At 35.9% G+C, this 21,773-nt stretch overlaps 1 protein-coding gene across 5 annotated transcripts; it reads right to left on the bottom strand.

The window, feature by feature from the left end:
- Positions 1–557: 557 nt before the first annotated feature.
- On the bottom strand, positions 558–21,760 carry LOC113492098 (neurotrophin receptor-interacting factor homolog). 5 transcript variants are annotated; one of them, XM_026869400.1, is made up of 14 exons: positions 21,477–21,760; positions 19,238–19,376; positions 17,341–17,461; positions 16,903–17,010; positions 16,606–16,689; positions 16,389–16,409; positions 15,835–15,920; positions 15,486–15,626; positions 15,040–15,141; positions 14,675–14,828; positions 4,949–5,177; positions 4,595–4,761; positions 4,215–4,354; positions 558–3,683 (listed from the first exon to the last, which is right to left on the bottom strand). In XM_026869400.1, the coding sequence occupies exons 2-14, from the start codon at positions 19,358–19,360 to the stop codon at positions 3,564–3,566; spliced, it is 1,596 nt and encodes a 531-aa protein (XP_026725201.1). In that variant the 5' UTR covers positions 19,361–19,376; positions 21,477–21,760; the 3' UTR covers positions 558–3,563. The 5 variants fall into 5 exon arrangements, with proteins under 5 accessions (XP_026725201.1, XP_026725198.1, XP_026725200.1 ...); XM_026869397.1 differs by lacking the exon at positions 21,477–21,760 and adding an exon at positions 21,199–21,470; XM_026869399.1 differs by lacking the exon at positions 21,477–21,760 and adding an exon at positions 20,210–21,192.
- Positions 21,761–21,773: the final 13 nt, after the last annotated feature.

Raw genomic sequence — 21,773 nt, 5'->3', positions numbered from 1 at the left:
TTCGTAGATTACTTACATCGTGTCGATAAATCAGCTATATAGGGATAAGTCCTTACAAAGATATAACAAATCAAATCATTTATCATTCTTCTCAAATCAAGTCTAATAATTAATGTTCTACATTTACCTGTCACTATTATGGATCTCACCAATAAGAAATTGGAAATATGTCGTTTTGTTTTTTAAATAAGGCCCCAAACGCAACACTTTACTAATTCAAATTGATAAATGTTTACGATGCTATTGAGCACCAATTTTAATCGATACGGTTTGATGGGCCGTCTGGCGGCCGACATTTAAATGTACCAAGCGCAACAGGTGGCAGATTTCGTCAATACGGCGTCGAGTGGTAAGCGCCATTTTACCACGATTAGTGCTATATCATTAGTGCTTATTATAATAAGCATATTTTTTTATTAATAATTAAAAAATATGGAATAGAGCCAAAAGTTTCGATCTTTCGCAAAATAAGGAACAAAAATGTTTTTCGAGCAACGAATCTTAAGTAATGGTGGAATCTACAGGAAGGGGAGAATGGTGACAAATAAAACATTTCATTCAAAATCAGTGATTTTATTCTTATTCTTACGGTGTTTTCTTAATAAATAAAGTTTCATACAAAAGTTTACACTTATAACTCCGGACAAAAGTTAATGGTCTATACGCTATGTCTTAATCTTATAATACTTGCAACTAATTTCTTTCAAATCCAAATAATAATACGCATCTAAATTGGTTAACTGCTAACGTCATCTTAAATGATAACCGAAAAGTAAAGTTTTCGACCGAAGTACGTACAATATGCCTAAATTGTTAAGAAAATAATTAAATAAGTTTTTGAGATTTAAAAGAATCAATCAAACTACTACTATGCAGCGTACCTTATAAAAACGAAATCTTACAAAACAAACTATAAAAAATACATTGTATTTCATTAGGTGATGAGAAAAGTAATGGAAAAGTTGTCAGTGTGATAAATGGACTAATTACATGCGATTTTAATTCTCTAGCAGCACAGTAATAACGATTTAAACATTTAACATTACTAACGCGGCTTCTCACAAAGAAAACCAACTTCATTGTATTACCTATATTGGAGTAGAAAACTGGAGAACGTTAGTTCAACTGAGAGCACCTTCAACTCTTAATAGCAGCGATTTAAGCTAAGACATACAAATACATGCCACAACGTAGTGATGCATTACAAACAAAACTTATTACTAAGTACAAAAATATAATTCGAAAACAATTTACATCTACATTAAAGCTGACAATATTAATATCGTGTGGTGGAAAGCCCTAAGTTAACATAATTTTATATCAAGACTTGCGCAAATGTGTGAAAACAATACAATGTTTTTGGACATAATTCATTTCACGAAATTTCTAAAAAAATATAAATATTTTTGTAATTTTCAGTATAAAAGCACATAATCACACACACTTACAATGAACTGAGTCAGCTCAACAAGTCCGTTCCATTGTGTCGTGCTAGGATCAGTTCGCGGCAGATGTTTAGTTCTTAGAAGATACTTCTAACAAAAGGTACAATTGTTTCTAAACATTGGTCAACACAGTTTGGGTTGGACCCTAAATTACTTTCCTGTATAAGAATCTGTTATAATCGATTGCAGTGACGCACCCTTTATAGATTTCTCAAAAAACCTTAGGTCTAAGTGAATTTTGTACTTCCTTTAATAAAAAAGGACGGATCAAGAACGGTACATGATTATTAAGAGAATACAATCCTAGCACGTCCAATAAACGGACCTTAAATAAATATCACAATTCGATGGAAAGAGAAAGTTTGTATACAAAATAAGCACATGCAGAAGTACCCAGAACGCAACATAAAGCGAGTAATGACATAAATATCACAGTGATAATGATATTTACAATGATCGTTGAAGTCGCAATGGATTGAGCTCTACATAACCTTAGAAAATATAAAAATCAAACGAGAAACCAGGTCTCTGAGAACATCGTAGCGCTATAAAACTTATAAACATTATTAATATTTACTACATGAATTAAGGGCACCTTGACTTACCGGAAAACGCTACTATTGGCTAGTGCAGGGATATAAAGCAGCAACAATGTTTCACAGGGAAGTCATTAGAGAATAGAATGGCAACTATATGAATAACAGATAACTATGTATTTAGGAACTGCCCGGGTAATGCTTTCCTTCACAATATCTATAAATGAGACAAAGGCCTAGAGATTTATGTAAACAACTACGTGTTAAAACGTTTGAATGTACTTATCCCGATGATCCCAGGACCAAAAAGAAGCGCGTATGATTCTATGTGACTACAAAAGCAGGGGGGGGGGGGGCGAAAATTTCAAACATTCAAAACGAGTAACTCTTCAAAAGTATTACTTTGTGCAACAGCAGCGCTTGACGGAATGAGAACTGTCATGGTATTATCAATATTGATACAAATTTACAAAAATTTAGCTTACACGTGATATGTATCCACATTATACATGCATTCCACAATGAACATCATCACATTGCTGACAATACAACACTCGGGATAAGTTTAGTAACTAGACTAATTTTCATTTACATTTCCTCATCTTTTCATAACTATATCTTTTATGTTCCCACGACCAAGTATGGGACCAAATGTGAAGTTGAAACATATTTCATTGTTATGTCTTTTGAAACACGACCACTGTTTATATTTTCGTAGATTTTACAATAGGAGGGTCAAAGTCTAAAACGACTTAAAGAAATCCTATTATTTAAAAGTGTTGCATCATCACATTTGTGTCTGTTATCTTGTTAAAAGTATCCTAGTCATAATTCGGCGAGTATTTGGGAAAGTCGGGGAATTTGAATGCCGTACTCTTTCATTGGCAAAGAGAGGTAGCCCTATCTGTCTATGGTTTTAACAAACGACTCCTGATAACGCGTTATGTGTGTGTTACCCTGTATAATTAAGTATCCGTTATAATTTCCTTACAATGGCTCCCCTTATCACAACCAATGCCTTTTTATTCTACACATGTTCAACATATACTCGCGAGCACATCCAAGAGTCATACTAGGGTAGATGCGATTACAAATTGTCTAATTCAGTTTGACTTTGACATGTCTATCACTGGTTTTATAGCATTTAAGGATATTTTTTTATGCAAACTGCTTCACTCAAGACAGTCATAGTGTTCGCAGCTAATTTTAGAATTATTGTCAAGACTTATTACTACCAACAAGACTTATGATCGACTGCTGCTATGACGTCACGCACTTTAAAGAAACAGGTTTAACCATTTGAGTGGTACAAAATACGTGACATTATTCCATGGATAGTACAAATGGTCAACACTAGAGTAACAAGATAAAACCTCCTTTAAAGATCGTTTAGTTTCAATAATTATTTAAATGTTAACAGTTAACTTACGTGAATATTTTGGTGTTTCTAACTTGAATAAAATTCTTAAACAGTTCATGAGTTAACATTAACACTTAAACAATTATCAATACTTAACGAAAGTGTCGGTCATCTTAGTGTTTATTAGTTATAATCCCTGAGTATGTGTGTTGTGGTGTGACGTCACGAGTGGTGGGCCAGCAGCGCGTCCAGAGAGTTGGCGTCCGACTGCGACAGCGACGAGACCACGTGCTGCGGGATGTTGATCTGTACCGGCAGCTGGTTGCTCGCACTGGTTGGGATCTGGACAACGACAAATATAATATGATCAAAATATAGTATTATTGTTCCAAATTTTGTCCAATAATTTAATTGGCATTTGTTAATCAGGTATGGAACTCGTGGAGAGGCTATAACCGCATAAGTGAATCGATCACAGGTTAAGCTACGCTTGACGCGGTTGTTCCGTAGATGGGTGACCATCTATGTCATAACGAATTCCTCTGTTTCGGAAGGCACGTTAAATAGTGGGTCCCGGCTGTTATTCCTACATCTTTGACAGTCGTTACAGGGAGTCAAAAGCTTGAAAAGTCTGACAACCAGTCTAACCAAGGGGTGTCGTGTTGCCCAGGTAACTGGGTTGAGGAGGTCAGATAGGCAGTCGCTTCTTGTAGAAGACTGGTACTTGGCTGAATCTGGTTAGACTGGAAGCCGACCCCAGCATAGTTGGGAAAAAGCTAGGCCGATGATTTGTTGAAAATGTATGAATCTCTGTTAATTAATCAAGGTGTGGCAACACAGTAAGTGTCGGCATCGCATGAAACAGGTACTAACGTGTATAGTGATCTCTGGTATGATGTTGGCGGCGGGCGGGGGCGGCTGCGCGGGCGCGGCGTCGCCGTTGGCCTCGTCTCGCGCGCGCTTGCTCTCGTGTGACCGCGTGTGCTTGCGCAGGTGGTCCTTCCGATAGAAACCTACAACAAATTATATACCATACTTTAAAAAACTCTTAAAGGATCTTTATTCATTCTCATAATATATCGTGTTAATGCCTCAATGTTTCAGTTACAAACAAATGACATTGTTTCACTATTTTTCTAAAGTAAATTATAATTCCTTTGAGGCAAAGACATATTTAACATCTTATTTTATGACTTAGTATTTTTTATGCATACTACTGACTTGTGTCTCAACTTGATCAGTACAGTACGAACCTTTCCCGCACTCGGTGCACATCTCAGTCTTGACGCCGGAGTGTATGACGGTGTGCAGGTTGAGATGTTCGCGGCGCTTGAAGCCCTTGCGGCACACACCACACACGTACGGCCGCTCGGGATTGTGGCCCAGCTTGTGACGCTCCAAGTGCTCCTTGCGTTTTAACCTGTGATGCAAATTAACCTCATCAATATTGGGCCTTTAATATATTGCATATTTGTAGCTACATAAATGTCATGTTTGGCTGATATGTACTTAACGATCACATTATGAAGGTATCTTGTCGTTTCCTTTACTGAGATATTTTTGATAAAGTTTGATATATAGCAGTAGAGTTATATTTTTGTAGTTACCCAGCGCCGCAGATGCCGCATATAAACCGCCTCTCGATCTTGTGCACGACGAGGTGTATCTCGAGCTGCTCCTTCTCGGGGTACGCCATCTGGCACTCGGGGCAGCAGAAGATGGGCGAGCCGTCCACCGCCGTGGCGATCACCACCTGCCCGGGCTTCGGCCGCGCCGGCTTCGGCGGCTTCTTCTTGTACTTCTTCTTCTTTTTACTTTGTATCCTGAGAGTGCCGTCTGAAAGAGAACATTTTTCTCAATTATTATAATGCCCGATCACATTTTATAAGTGTAACAGTGTATTCCTAATACAAATAAAACTTTCGCTTATGGTGCGGTACGTCGTCATTAAGGCACTGAAGATGACATTAATCACTGACCCTCCGAAAATCTACAAGTGAATCATAGCATGCGCTCAGGTTAAATTCAGAGAATTGAAAATTTTATGTCTAAATTGTCTTTTAATAAATTCTAGATTTAGTTAGACATTTTAATGAGTTTACAATAGGATGATGGGATTCAAGCAATGATAAATCGTCTGCCAAATTAGAAGATTCGTAAGATTTACCACAAAAAATTAACTTATTAGGTATCGAACAAAATACTGAGATACTTAAAAAGGAAGTTACCTCACATTGAACTGATACTTGCCATACCAAATGAATGATGGACTTCTAGCCGTTGTCTGCTTATTAAAGCCGAGGAATTCAATACCAAAGAAAACCTTATTATTTGTTTCAGTTTTATAATTGAATAATTTAATATTTGACACATAGTTTGGATATCGAAGTGATGTAAATATATAACATCAGTATAGGAAAATATATATAGAGGGTACATTATTTGCTGATGGCACCTGCACTCATGGCGGTTAGTATTTACGTATCGTAAGCTTAACCTTATGTTAAACGCTTAGCGTTTTATATAAAACATGCATAGCATGACCTGACCCTGTCAACCCGCTCAAGTTGAATATAAATGCCATCGCTGAACAATAACCTTTTAGCTAAGATCTACTTTACATCACAATTTATTATGTTTAAACATAGTTTTTAACATATTTTACGATATTATAAATTCAGAACCAATATGTTCTAAATGAAAGTGTAAAATTTAAACCGATATCACTATATACACATTGTTTTTTTAACTAAGCTCAGTTCTACGCTCGTTCCCAATACGGTTTTTCGATCTATTTGATATTATACCAATATGTCTGCGATCTCACCATTTTATTCGTTTGAGATTGTAGTCAAGCTTTCAGACAAGTATTACAGTGTTATAAAATATCAAGTCCATGAGTTGTAAGAAATTACTTCAAATAAGTAGTTTAAATAGGTTTTATTAGTCTAAGAATTTAATTGTTGGGACCAAGCGCCATACAGCTCTTAAATTATCCTTATATTCTAAACATTTATTTTTACGAACCATTACTTTGATATGTGAAAGAATATATATAGTTTATTGAGTAAGAATAATTGAGTGAAATGTTTAGCACATACCTTAATTTATTAATTTCAAAAAATACTTAATAAAACTGATTATTGAGATTCAATCTGTTCCTTGTCTACACCTTGATCGTCGTGCGGGAATGCAAGTCTCTCCTCGTCAAAAGGATTACGTTTCAAAACCCTACTTATCCTACCATCGGATATGACTAAGGTTTTCTTAAAAAACATCTTACATACGATTATTTCCTGGCCCTGAGAGCCTGTAATGTGATAACGTAGCGTGTGCTTTCGCTTTGTATTTTCAGTCATATACGCGTTACCTTTACGAAAGATCTTAATTAGTGAAAGTATATATTCTTCTTGTTGCTTGAAGGTCGTCAGAGTATGGAACTCATTGAATACCTTCTGTTGCTGAGTTGGGTCAATTTTTAAATAACATTTAAGGGGACAGCTGCACGTCCCAATTTTCAAAGACTTATCCGGGACCACGACGCCTTTATAGTTAAAACGAGTCACCCCAGTCACTAGCTGTACTGACTTATAAAGACGCTTATATTTTTCTCCCAGTCGCCGCCTATTTCTTTCGTGTCGTAGCCGTTCTTCTTCTGAAAGGAACGCCTGAAAAGTGCCATCTTCGGATCTGAGTACAGCCTTTTCCCATTTCTTTTTATTGACACACTCTGCCTCTGATTGTAATGTCTCGTAAACTGTTTTAACTCGCTGAATATCATATTCAGAGTCAGGAGGTTCAACTTTCGGAACTAATTTGGTACATGGGGTTGTTGGCGTTGCTTTTATAGTTTCTACATGCGGTGTCTTTTGAATCACTGTTTTGATCTTCTTCGTAATTTTTCTTTGCCTTGGTTTATAAACGTAAGGTTTACTCTCTTTAGTTGTTGTTAAAGGTTTACTCTCCTTCTTTGGTTTTAAGGATTTCCTCTCTTTTTTTGGTTTCGAAGCTTTTCCCTTAATATTTGCCTCTTTATTGTCAGCCTTTGCTTTTGAAACCTGGCATTCTGTTTTTGCATTCTGTGGCTTTTTGTTTATGTCCAAGGCAATTTCTTGTTCCGCTTCAGAAAGTTCATACGCCACTAAAAGAATATTTGTAACCTGTGGATCTACTTGTTGATCAGAATTTGATACTAGGATTGCATTAAGGGGTTCAACACCTACATAAGCTGGACTTAATATAGGGATAATCTCAGCTTGTATATTTATAGTTTGATATGGTGGAGCGACTTCTGGTTGCACGAAGGGTGTTTCTATTATAGATGCAACTTCTATCTGTGATTCAACCCCGTCACATGATGCATTGGTTACATTTGAAACCTTTACCAATGGTTTTGCGATCTCAAAAGGTACATCCGAAACAGATTCTACAGCGCCATAAGCTGCAGCTGTATTTGAAAAGCATTCTACCCCTGTTTCGTTATTCTGATATATAAAGGTACCTTCATTTAATGAATTACGATTCATATGATCTGATGGAAGGGGGTTTGCCCATAGTGTTCCAGATTCTTCTTTCGAATCATTGGGTGGAGGCGGGATTTCTGTAAAATAATTACCACCGTTATACGATGGATCAGTATTAAACTGATAATCTGTAACTCGTTCAACGGTACCAAAATTTTCTTGGTATCCAATAGGCAATTTGACATCCTCAAGAGGAGGAAATTCTTTGTAAACTTCATCAGTCACTGGAGTATCGTATGTTGAGACTCCGGTCGCTTCGTACAGAGGATAAATTTCTGACCATGACGCAATATTTTCATACTGAGGGTAATGCACTGCAAAAACTTCAGTTAGAGGTCCAAACGATTGATGTGTAGGTGGGTCTGTTGTCTCAGTAACTGTTTCAACCACATCTTGTGAGGTATAAGTGCCTAAGCTGACATCTGTTAATGGTTTCAATGGCTCAATTAATTCGTATGATGGATATGCTAGCGGTAATAGATCATTCAATGGGAATGTAGGGGAGTTAAGATTAGGGTCAGTTGTTTGAGCATGGACAGACGGCTCAATTATTACATACGGTTGATTAGACGCGGCTTCATATTCTTGTCTTGATTCTATTGTTTCATAAAATTGATTCGTATTAGAATTCACCACTTGTTGAAAAGTTTCATATAGCTGATTCATTGCTAATTGTTCTGTTATTTGATTAATCATTGCTTCGTAGTGTTGATTTGTTGTCGGCTGCAGCTCTATGAATTGTTGAGCTGATTCATATGCTTCATTTGTGGGCAAAGGGGGTTCCGAAAGGTGCTGAACATTTTCAGCTAATTGATCAACTGATTCATATAATTGATTTATTGCTAAAGGTTGTGCTACAAGTTGTGAGGTTTCGTACTGCTGTTCTGTGACCGATTGTACTGGTGTATTTTGATCTGGTTCATACTCTCCTTGCAATTGTTCTACTGTTTCATATAACTGATTTACAGCCAATGGTTGTGCAACAAGTTGTGTGCCGGTGTCATATTGTTGATCAGTAATCGATATCTCTGGTGTATTTTGTACAGTTTCATACTGTTCTGCTAATTGTTTTACCGTTTCGTACAACTGGTTTCTTGCTAAGGGTTGTGACATAAGTTGAGTAACCGTCTCGCACTGTAGATCAGTGACCGACTGTTCTGTAGAAATAGGATCTACTGCATACTGTCCTTGCAGATGTTCAGCTGGTTCGTACAATTGATTTGTAGCTAAGGGTTGTGCAACCAGTTGTGTATTCATCTCGCATTTTTGTTCAGTGTTTGACTGCTCTGGTGAAATTATGACAGTTTCATACTGTTCTGTAATTTCTTCAACTGTTTCATACAACTGATTCGTAGTCAAAGGTTGTGCAACAAGTTGTGTACTCATCCCACACTGCTGTTCAGTGCTTGACTGCTCTGGTGAAACTATAACAGTTTGGTACTGTTCTGTAATTTGTTCAACTGTTTCATACAACTGATTTGTAGTCAAGGGTTGTGCAACAAGTTGTGTACTCATCCCGCACTGTTTTTCAGTGCTTGACTGCTCTGGTGAAACTATAACAGTTTCGTACTGTTTTGTAATTTGTTCAACTGTTTCATAAATCTGATTTGTAGTCAAGGGTTGTGCAAAAAGTTGTGTACTCATCCCGCACTGTTGATCAGCGCTTGACTGCTCTGGTGAAACTATAACAGTTTCGTACTGTTCTGTAATTTGTTCAACTGTTTCATAAAACTGATTTGTAGATAAGGGTTGTGCAACAAGTTGCGTACTCATCCCGCACTGTTGTTCAGTGCTTGACTGCTCTGGTGAAATTATAACAGTTTTGTACTGTACTGTAGTTTGTTCAACTGTTTCATACAACTGATTTGTAGCCAAGGGTTGTGCCACAAGTTGAGGATCTGCCTCATATTCTCGATCAGTAACCGACTGTTCTGTTATATTTGGATCAGTTTCATACTGTTCTGATAGTTGTTCAACTGTTTCGTAGAATTGGTTTGTAGCTAACGTTTCTTCTGTCATTCGAACTGAATTTGGTGACTGAAATTCTGTTAGGTTTTGAATTGCTTGAAGGGGTTCAAATCTTGATGGTTGCTTTATACATATTTGTTCATCTGGTTGAATTGTGTTTCCCTGTAAAGCCTTTGACAGTTGACCAGTGTCATAGGGTTGTTTGTTCTTTGTCTGCAAATCTGTTAACTGTTGAACCGTATCATATTGTTGATATTTTGACGAATTCTCTTCTGGCACTACAACAACTTCAAACTCTTTGTAATTCTGCGTTTGATCATCGGTTATTTGTTGAGTAGTTTCACAGATTTTTTGACATTCTTGTAGTGAGTTCCCTGGCTGAACCACCTCTGCCGATATAATCATTTCACTGGACCTTTCATTATTTGTATTTTCATATTGTGCATAATTTCCCGATGATACGTTGGTTTGTGGCTCATAATTTTCATATGTTGTATAATTAACTTGCTGATCTACTACCAGCGGTTCCGTAGATTCCACTTGTTCTATGATTTCAAAGGTTGGATATGTAGTCGCGAGGGCAGGCGATATGGTGGACTGTTGGAGCGTTTCAGGTAAAGTTCCTAGATTTTGGTATGATTGACCAGATCCTGGTGGGCCGTCCGTTGCATCATACGTCGAGCCGAAAATTACGTCACCAATTGGTGAGTCAGCTGTTAAGTCTATCGTTTCAGTTACTTCTGGGGGAATTTCGGTAAACTGTTCTACATTATTATAACTTTGATAATTCGACGGGTCATTTGTTATTGTTGTATTATCAGTGGGATTATAAGAATCGTTAACATCACCGGAACCATACTCGGCCTCATAAACATCCGGTGGAATTTCTGTGAACTCATAAGTTTCATTTGCTATCGCAGCGTCAGAGGACGGCCCTATTATTTGAAATTCCATATTTTGATATGTTTGTTGAGATAATTGGTTGTTATCTAGTGTTTCATATGGTTCATTTACTACAGATACGACATCTGGTAACTTGTCTGTCGCTTTATATGAAGGATATGTTTCAGTGGGAGTTTCATCTTGTACAACTGAATCTTTCGCACCTGAAATAGGTTTAATCACTTCGAACGGCTGAAACGTTGCGGTAGTTTGTTGTAAGGAATCGTTTTCTATAGCGAAAGTTAAATGTGGTTCAAGCGTTTTAAAAGTATATATGTCTGTGCCGCCTTGAATATTGTTTAAAGCGTCGGTTGTTAACTGGAAATTATCTGATAAGGGTAAGGACTGCGAGCTGACATTGGCCTGTTTTACAGACAGTTCTTCTGACAGAGTTTCTATGGACTGATAGGAGGGGAAAGTTTCTACATTATTTCCACTCTGCTCGAGGGTTTCATTAGTTACTAAGTTAATCGTTTCGCAAGGATACTCATCAGAATCAGCTTTATCCTGCTGAAATAAATTGTTTGTTGCTGAAAGCGGTTCTGGATATGTTACCAATGGAATTGTACCTGTTGCAGAAAAACTATTTTGTGATACCATAGAAAATTCTGTTGATAGCGGCTCAATGATTTGAAAAGATTGATTGTTTTCTAATACAGTTGGCGTTTGTTTGATACGAGGACTTGATTTATTGTTCACAGAATTATGTCCAGTTGGATTCGACGGTGTTTTGGATCTTATTGGTAAAATATCTGATGTAGTGTCAGATTTTTGGTACGAGGGGAGAGTTTCTTTAATGATTTTACTTTTTTCAAATTGACTCTTAGCTATCGAAAGCGATTCGGAAAACGTTTCAGTTGGTTTTTCAGCCAGTTTTTTTGGTCTACTTACTAAACGGGGACCCTTAGGTGGTTCAATTATATGATTCGATGGATAAGAAATCAGATTGTATTTTGACGCCTTGCGCAATTTGTCTGTTACCGGCTGATCAGCGTTGGGGGATTGCTTAGCTGTATTACTGGACTTATAGTTCAAAGGGCTAGCATGAGTGTTATTTATTTTTGAAGAATCATCTAAAGGCAATGAAACATTCGATGTATTAGAGGATACTTGGTTTACTTTTGTTTGATAGCGTGGCCTTTTAAGCGCCGGAGGTGAATTTATTGGAGATTCAACTGTTCTTACTTTTACAGAGGTATCTTTAGAAGGACTAGGTGATTTTTTTATCATGGGCCGTACTTGTGCTAAAGGTTTAACGGATGTATACGCTATATATTGCAGTCGCGTAGACGGTTGTGATTTCTGGCTTATTGATTTTGAAGCCGTACTTATTAATACTGGTAAAAATTTTAGTGGTGATTTATTAAATACTGGTATAAACTGAATAACTGGTTCTATAGCCTGCTGTTTAGTATTCATCGGTGGTTTCACATTTTGAAGTGTTTTAACAGCTTTGGGTATGGAATTAGTTTCAGGATAGTCGTCTGACACTAGGTCTATTATTTCGATCGGTTCTGAATCGGACTGCGAAACCGATCTTATTTTTTTTCGTTTATTACTGCGAGGTTTTCTTAGTACTGGAAAAACTTCAGTAGGCAGCTTAAACGGTTCATTTTTTACTGGATCAACTTTAGATAAAGATTGATCAATAGTTCTGTGCGATATTTCAGCTATAGAAAACTTTTTTGATTGCATCCCGACTATCGGAACATCTTTCTTTACAGACTTATCAGCTTTACTTGCTGGACCTTTCATCTTTGGAAAATTGTCTTTTAGTGATTCAAAGGTGTCATTTGATTCTTCATTTAATATTTTAACGTAATCTTGTAGATCAAGCTCGCTTCTCTGTTGTTCTGAGCTTGATTCTAAGTATAGCCCTGAAAACACCAATCAATGTAGGTATACAACCAAATATCACAATATGTCAAAACAAAAAATAACGGAAAATAAAAATAATCATACTTTACTTACGGCGCCATATCAGCAAGTTTTTCAGTTACATTGTGACTTTACAACCACGATACCATTTTTTAATGAAATTTATGCAAACTTTCCCCAATTTATCAATTATTAGTAATTGAATACCGTCAGGCTGCTTCATTTATGTGTCGTGACCAGAGACCAAATAGAAGTTTCCCACACGTTTATTAAAGTTATTTATTGTATTACTAGTTTTATAGCATTAATCAAATTCTGCTGTTAAATCAAAATACGTAGGATAGAATAAAATAAATAACTACTTACTACTTTAAATATAAAAGTCAAGTAGCCAATACGAAATCAAACCGAATAGAAAATTAAGTACGCATTAAAAGTAGGCAAGCACAATCAATGGCAAAAGCATATTATAAATATAATTTTCATAGAAAAGTGGATCATGTAAAACTCTAGTTAATAATAGACTTGAATTGTTTTTTGCGCCAGCAGACAGTTACACTACTCTTCTAAATAAACATCAAAAGTTGAAAAGATTATTGGTCTTAGAACTAATTCCTACCTACAATATACTTTAATGAATAATCATTTAAAATAAGTAGCGTGTTTTAAGAAAATAGATATATCCTATTATAATAGAACATTTGTTGAGGATATAAAAAAATATAATAACTATGCAAAGAGGCATACTACGACTGAAAAATCATAATTTGATGATTTAAATTTGAAAAACGAATAATTTAATAATTACATTAATTACAATGTATAGATTTATAACATACCTATTTGCATTTGTTAAATTTCGTCATCCATCAATGTCATTTTGAAATTAAGGTTACGAGTTTACGACACTATACCGTATACAAGTTACTACAGTGCTACATGTCATCGGGAATAGGGAATAGATAAATATAATATGATCTTGAATTTATACTATAGCATGATTTAAAGGGACTCTCAGATAAGGCACTTAATAATAATATGAATGAGCCTGGTCACAATGAGGGACTTTAATCGAACTAAAACAATGTTAAATAGGATAAACTGACTCTTTGCTAAATTCCTTTGAAATAACTCTCCAAACTTGAGTCCATGACAGGATGAATTGACTCTTACCCATTAGTTAACAAAAATACGCAGTCTCATTATAAATATTAGGTAGCATATCAACACAATATGTCTTCAAAAGTTTAAAGTTTAAGTTTGTTTACAACATTAGGGCTCAGAAATTGACGGAATGTATAGCAATCTAAATAGTCTCAGTACTATTTTTCCTCTATTTTCCTTAAAGCTTCTAGTACACATAAGATCGTTTTTTATTCGCGTTGTTTCCGATAGTTGCTAGGACTGGATGCGGAGAGCAGGGGTCCGATAGGGGCAATTTAGGGCAGGCCTATATCCAGCAATGGGCCGCTGACTCGACTTTTTGTTTTAATAAGTATTAGTTTCATCGGCCTAGCCTTTTCCCAACTATGTTGAGGTCGGCTACCTTAATAAGGTTAAACACAGGCAGTTGTTTTAATTGTGTTGATATTCTACCATGAGGAAATCGGCGAGAAGTCATTCAGAAACGGGCCGTGTAATCGCAGGTAAACAACAAGGCAGGTTCAGACAACGGACAGTATAAATTAAATATACAACAAGCCTTTACGAAATAATGGGGGTAAACATAACTAAAATGGAAAAAAACATCAGTAGTACAGAATGAGCCGGTCTCACGTCATGACACATGTTTCCCCGAGGGTATTTCATCTACGGTATGAGCCGCGGGCAAGCTAAATGAAAAAAAAAGAAATAAAATGAAAGTGTAACTCCACACGGTCGGTCATCGCATGCGGTTTGTCTGTTTACGGGGGGGAATATGTTGATAAACTCTGGCGATATTTAGGTTTTTGACAAGAGTAGTGGATGACGATGAGCCACAGCATGGAGTATGAAGCTGGCTGCGGTGCTATAAGTAATTACCTTCGCTGAGCACGGCCTCGGCGACGGGCTCCTCCTTTTTGTCGTCGGTGACGACATCGTCCATGTCTATGTCAATTTCAACGGGCTCCGACTTCACGTCAGTTGGGTTTTTTCGCAAGAACTGTTGCAGCGATGCCGGGAGGGCTTGTGTTTGCTGCAAAAAATAAACAATGTTCTAGTGTCAAAACAAGCAAAAATTCCGAAAAAAAAACTAAACTCACTAGTCTCCATATTTTTCTGGTGTAGGATAAACTTAAACTATACAATTATCATTGTTATTACTTACTATTGAATTGAAATTTAAGGCATTATGAAAAAAATAAAATAATCTATATTAAGGCAGTAAAGTATTGAAATGAAATAACCTGTGGTGGTAATGTGTTAAGGTACTTGACCAGGTCCTGCTGATGGCTGGTGCCGAGCTGCCACTGTATACTATCGCTGGTTTCCGTGCCTTGTGAGCTCTCCTGCATAAAAAAAACTTTATTTGCACCAGCAGAAAGGATAATAAAAATATGCATTTAATAAAACAAACTTTGTTATCATAGAACTTTGAAATTAAATTCAAAGTTGTAAATTTAACCAATCAATCTTAGACTCTTCTCTATATGGAAAGAGGCCTAGGACTAGAGGACTACAGGACATTTATAGGTTGGTTTTATTGCTTTTTAGCCACTTAAAAATTCATCCTCTGTTATTGAAATTCGGACTTCTATTAATTAACACTAGTCAGTCAGTGGAACTTTAGGAAATTGTTTGATGAGAGTATTTTTATAAGAGACAAAACAAGCAAAAATATATTTCAACTCACATCATCATTGGTGGTTTCGTCACACTCCTCTTTGATAATTATTTCCATGGATTCATTGTTGTTATCTGAACTTGTGTTGTTGTTCAGCGTTTTGTTTTCTGGCCCATTGATTATGATTTGCTGATTCGGCGTTATAAATACCTGAAAACAAATGATTTTTAAGTTAGTGGTATTATCATTTTCATATATTTTTTCCCTACTGATCACAAAAGAACTCATTATGGTCAATAGAATATTTGTTGATCTACAAAATATATTTTTTTAGATAAAGTGTATTGGCGTACAAAACTAAATGTCACACAGGACATTATTCAAACACGAAACTGGTTTAACAAAATACATTATTTACCTGATGCATATTCTGCATGTGATCTTTTTCTTGTGTAGGCTGAACTAGCTGCATCTCATGTGGTAATGTTGCTAATACTTGCAAACCTGTTTCAACAAAACATAAAGTTTGATAATGGAGGACTTCAGCACTTATCCATACTTTGAAATACAGTATAGAGATACAATAACAATTAGCATGGCATATTATTGTGCAACATCACAGATGAAGGATGGGGTGAAAGAGAAATACGGATAAAAAGACATAAAGAATGCCATGTATAAAATAACACGTATAAAATAACGTCTTCGTACATTAGATTATTTTACAGTTTTCAAATCAAATGTTTGGTCAATATTGGAGAAAAGAATCGCCCATTTACGTTAATCGATTTAATTTATGCTTTGCCAATATTTTTGTTAGTATTTTATTTATACTTGATAATAAAGCAAACATTGTTTTGAAGACTAGTGATGTTAGAACGTATACAAGACGCCACAATGTGCATAATTATGAATGTATGTGCTTAAATGAATAGTGAGTAAACACTTATAACGTAGTAATGGCTACGTCACCTGGTCTCATCCTGAATGTACCTGAACATATGGAAAATAATCGATTTAAACCCATGCCGTTTTTTATTCAATTGAATTTCAACAATTTGTTTATTATTTTCGTAACCAGCGACAGTCATAGACAGATAAAAGTGGAAGAAGAAAATGTAGTCAATTGTTCTAAGTCGGAATAAATCATTAATTGATTTATGGTTTTCTATAGATATTATAAACGTACCTTCGCCCAGGCTGCCCTGTCCGACTAACTGAATACCACCGGCTTCATTTTCCGGCGAGTAAGCCAATGTCAATACTGCGCCACCTTAAAAATAAACAGTTGTTTAAAAAAGGTCGAAGTTAATTTATTGATAGTTCTTGGCTTTTATGAAATACAGAGAATAATACAGTAACTATATATTAACAAATGTTGGCTTCAAGCCAAGGTCACTTGATTGCACTTGCGTTTAAAGAATAAAGTATTGAAATGAAATAGTTATGCAAATAAAATTGATACTCTTGTTCATACACTAAGTACCTTGTTGAAAACCCTGTATAGGTATCTGCATTTGATACTTTGGTTGCTGTTGTGCTTGCAGCAGGTTTGGATTCAGTACTTGTATCTGCACCGTTGGTTGAGGATCACCTAAACAAAATGTTACACAATTATTATGTAGAAAGAATACAGAGCACTTAATTGTTACTAGCTCCAAGATAGCCATGCAAAATTAAATATTAAGAAAAATAAAAGAAGAGTATTGTTTTTTTTCTGTATTTGTTGCCAATTACCTATCATAAAAGCTGCCTTAACATAAATCTCAACAAGTACACCTTTTATCACGCAGACAGTCATATCTAAACACTTGTGTATATTACTCACCGAAGACAACAAATCAAACATGCTGTAGATATTTAACTTTTAAGTTAATGATAAGACCATATTACACATGTTATTCGAGTGCGGTTAGATGCATACCAGGCTTGGCCCCAGGCAGCGCGATGGGCACGGAGATGAGCTGCGGCGCGGCCTGGATGGTGGCGCCGCCGTCCAGCGCGCGCATGTACTGCACTCCACCGTCACCCATTGCCACGCACACCTATACAAACAAATACAATCAAATTTAATTTAAATAAACATGCGTAAACAGTCCAAGCTGCACTCAACTTTGCCTACGCTAAGAGATTATGATCTATTTAATTCTAATAAAATAACCCATATGGTATTTCTATTGACTAATCATTTTGGCATTCCATAAGTTCACCTTAAAATGGACATCATTGCAAAAGTTCACATTTTATGAAGTGTCATTGACCTAATTACTTCTTTTATATAACTTTTGTGTTTTTATAAATGTAATGTTATCAGTTACTTAGTTTAGAATTTGCTATCTTGTGCTTATACCTACATACAATAACACTGGCAATGTCATAAGATATTAAATACCTAATGGCTAATAGAAGTAACAGTGTTATTTTAAGTAATAACAAGGAGAAATATTTAACCTACTTATGAGACACATTATGACGTCCAATACCTATACCTAACTGTTACCAGTTACTATGTAAGTTCCGTTTATAGTCGTGAACTCAATATTGATATTATTCTCATTTTGTTCTAAGAAATTGTCCTCCAACACGAACGTTTGTTTTAACTAGAATAATTAGCTGTGGGAATCATGACCTCGTTACTTTTTTAGTTTGATACTAAATAAGGTATTTGTCGGTGAATATCTTTTTACAAAGTAACGAGATCGATTAGCGCCATTCTTTGTTAGGACACATCCTTTGTTTCAACTTTATGCAACAAATGAATGAATGTGTAGTTTCTAAATAACGTCTGTTTTGCTCGGTACGGCTTTCACTAGTTGCGTAATATGATTTTAAAGGCATTTCTTACAGTCTAAACACTAGACTTTTTGCTATGCTGAGTTGAATATGAGTTTTATAAATAAGAGTTTTACGCAGCTTAAGGACCACTTTGCATAATAGTTAGGACACCTATTTAGTTATAGGAACCTGATAAATTGCATTTGCATAGTACATTTAGCAGTTGTATATGTTGTGGTGAAAGTCTATACATTTCAGAATTTATAATACCAATAGAAAACATATTTATGGTTTGGGTTTAACTGCATAAAATCTTATTATTTACCTTGCAACAAGTTAACAACAAAGCGATTGAATCATACTTCTATAGATCATTATTAAATTAGATATGTTTATTTTGTTTAAATAATATTTTCCTAACTATAGACACTTATTACTGACAATAAAAACGACCTACCTACAAAGTATTCTATTTAAAAATCATTATATTCCTATTATACATATTAATATAGTAACTTGTGAAAAACTCCTGTTACAGTAACATTGAGACACTATTCAATCTATTTATTTAGTCATGTCTTTGTTTACAAAACATTCAGTGTTTTTGTTTAAAACTGTATCAATTTTTTGTAAGGATTTGATACAATTACAATATCTGTAAATCAATTTAATACTGATATTCAGAGTATTCAGAGAAAGTGTATTTTATGCGCATGAATAGAAGCTGTGTTTATAATATTTTCTATTCCATCCAAATGTATTGGCTTTTTTGTAAATCAATTATAGCCAAGAGGACTTTTAACATGTATCTCTCTTTCCATAAAACATCACAATGACTATTTGCTTGCTTCAAACATGACTTTTCATCAGCTCCTTCAACCCGCTATGATATCCTCAAAAGTTGTTTCTCTACTTTTCTATTTTACTGTAAATAAACACTTAATTGTCCAACATTGACTCTGAAAGACTCCTTGGGGTCTTGATGGAGCCATAAGAAACAGAAGTGGCTTAAAGTTGTCTCAAATTTAAGCAAGTTCATGCATTACCTGTTGCATACCAGTCCCATTATTAGAGACATTCTGCTGTATCTTAGTGACGGGAAGCTGACCTCCTGTGGTCACAAAGTGCGTGCCAGGGGCTCCTACCGCTGAGAATGTGGCAAAGTTCATTTCTGAATCTTCCTCGCTGAAAATAAACATTATGCAATTGAACAGTCTGATTTATGAGCCATAACTTTCATTTGCCTGGGATATTCAAGTGACTATTTCAATTTCATGATCAAAAGCTAGCCATTCGATCTCTATATCGAAGTGACCTTTGTCCAGGAGTTATACATATGCAGGCCAGACTGTTTACACAAACGCAATCTGTTGTAAACAAATGCTTGGGAATAGAAACTTTATAAAGCTCAAGCAAAGAACATTTTTATAATAAAAAAAACTAGTTCAAGCTAATAATAAAAGAGGAACATGAGAATACCAATGACCTTATTTGCTTGTGTTTGAATAGTATTTAACTGAAAAGTACTAATCAAAATTATTTAAATATTGCCACTCTCAGTTTTCTTGTTGTTCCAATTACTTATTAGTTATTTAGATTATCACGTTAGTAGTATATAAGTACTTTAGTGTAATAATTTAGACAAGATGATTAGATCTGTTTCAATGATTCTTAGGATTTATTATACAACAGTGAAAGTAGGAAGTTTTCCACACTCACTAGTTTCTATTAATGACTAAGTCCATACATAATACTCCTGACACTAAATAATTTACTAAAACATTATTAGGTTCTGTAATTCACTGGACAAAATTCTGTTAATTAATAGTACATGTAAATAATTTATATGTATTTTCTTACACACTTCAAGCCTACTTTGTCTTGGGTGTGAGTTATTAAAATTTTTCAAAAAATATTTGTATTTGAACTTCATACAAAAATGAAATTAAGTTGGTTTCCAAATTGTTGAGTACTGACGAAGAACTTGTGGAAAAGAAATATTCAATCCATCCCCATACCAAGAGGCATCCTCTCTAGAGGGCATCTTCTGCATGTCGCACATGGTGGTTACCCTCCGCTCTTCGCCGCCGAAGCGGGAAAAAAATAAAAAAACACTGTCCCACTTGAGTCACTACAACAACGCGTATCCCCACGTCCCAACGTCCCACCACCGCGGCGCCACTGCGCACGGGACTACTCTGGGACCACGATGGTAGGGCACATACCTCTACCGACCACCAAACACGGCACTACACTAAAATTAATTCAGCCACGGTGAGAGGCGAAAGATGATCGTCAACTACTAATAAGAAAGTGGGTTAAAGAAAGTTTTTTATGCTGGCCCGATAGTCGACCAACGAGTTTGTTATACATACTGACAGACAATTGGTGTGTATGTATGCACATGTAGCTCTAGCGTGATGCTCACTTTCTCTTTGCTGTACTTTCACAAGACAGTAAGGAGTGGTTGTGGTTCACTAGCTGTGGGAAGTTTGTTGGGTAACCATCTTGTTATACTGCTATCTAAACTGTTTGATATAGGCTTTTCAAATGAAATAAATAAGGTAATTGAATAAAGAGTGAATTTAACCATAACATTATTTTTTTGACCTATCCTTGAGTTTTGAAAGTTTACGCAATATAACTGTTTTGGTGATAGAAAGTTGAAATAAGGTCAATTGAGCAAGTCAATGACCCCATAAATAGCTGTTGGGGTTTTTGTCATAACATTCAATTCAGCAAAAAAAAAAGCTTTTAAGCTTTTACGTACGTGGCTAAGGAAACGTAAATAAACATTACGATGAACCTAAAGACCTTGCTTGAAGCAATAGTTTCTACTAAGGTTAATAAACGTATAAATAACTTTAGACAAAGAAATCGGCACTAAAATGGCCGATAAATTTTCAGTTACGCAATAAAAACAAAAAGAAAAATCAGAGCATTAATGAGGGAACCCCGCGAGCTCGTAGGCGGAACCAGACAGAAATCGAAGGTTGTTCACCCCTACCAATCCTTACGAGCGGGCTGTACGTCCATCAGACGCGTCGCATCCCCACCATGATGCGGGATCCCCTCCATGTGCCGTCACCAAATCACTCCCGCTCCCGGCTCCTTCCTCCACCGCCAGGGAAATCGCGAGAGGAGGGGTTGAACGCGGCTCTCGCGGCACTGACTCGACAGCACTCAGGTGGCCACGCGCCCCGTCTAACGGTACTACGGAGTACCGCTTCCAAAATAAGGTCATGGATATTCACACGTAAACAAACGACTAGTATTGTGACTTACCTTGGATGTAAATTTTGGTATTTTTCTTAGTAAAAAATATTTCTCACTATTTTAACTCTCAATGTAGATTCCATCGTTAATTACAAACAAATAAACAACAGCACCCCTTCTCTTTTACCATTTATGACAAATGAAATCCGCCATACTGTTTCTTAGTTTGATTAGTACACAGAATTTATCACCAGGTGGCGCATTAATTCTTTAGTGTGATTGGCCAAAACTAATCATCGATTTGACAAGTGTATACCATGTTAAAAATTAAAATTGGTACCATGCTAAATGCTTCATAATTTTTTA

The sequence above is a fragment of the Trichoplusia ni genome, chromosome 3 (genome assembly GCF_003590095.1).
Source record: "Trichoplusia ni isolate ovarian cell line Hi5 chromosome 3, tn1, whole genome shotgun sequence".
Taxonomy (NCBI): Eukaryota; Metazoa; Arthropoda; class Insecta; order Lepidoptera; family Noctuidae; genus Trichoplusia; species Trichoplusia ni.
This window is presented reverse-complemented; position numbering and strand designations above follow the sequence as displayed.

Bases quoted from the DNA above. Each gene is read 5' to 3' on its own strand.
- LOC113492098 (XM_026869397.1), bottom strand. From the start codon at position 21,269: ATGGAGGGGATCCCGCATCATGGTGGGGATGCGACGCGTCTGATGGAC. The intron at 19,377-21,198 runs GTAGGGGTGAAC...GTTTATTTTCAG, and splicing joins CAGCCCGCTCGTAAGGATTG to CGAGGAAGATTCAGAAATGA. The intron at 4,762-4,948 runs GTAACTACAAAA...TTTGCATCACAG, and splicing joins TGCGGCATCTGCGGCGCTGG to GTTAAAACGCAAGGAGCACT.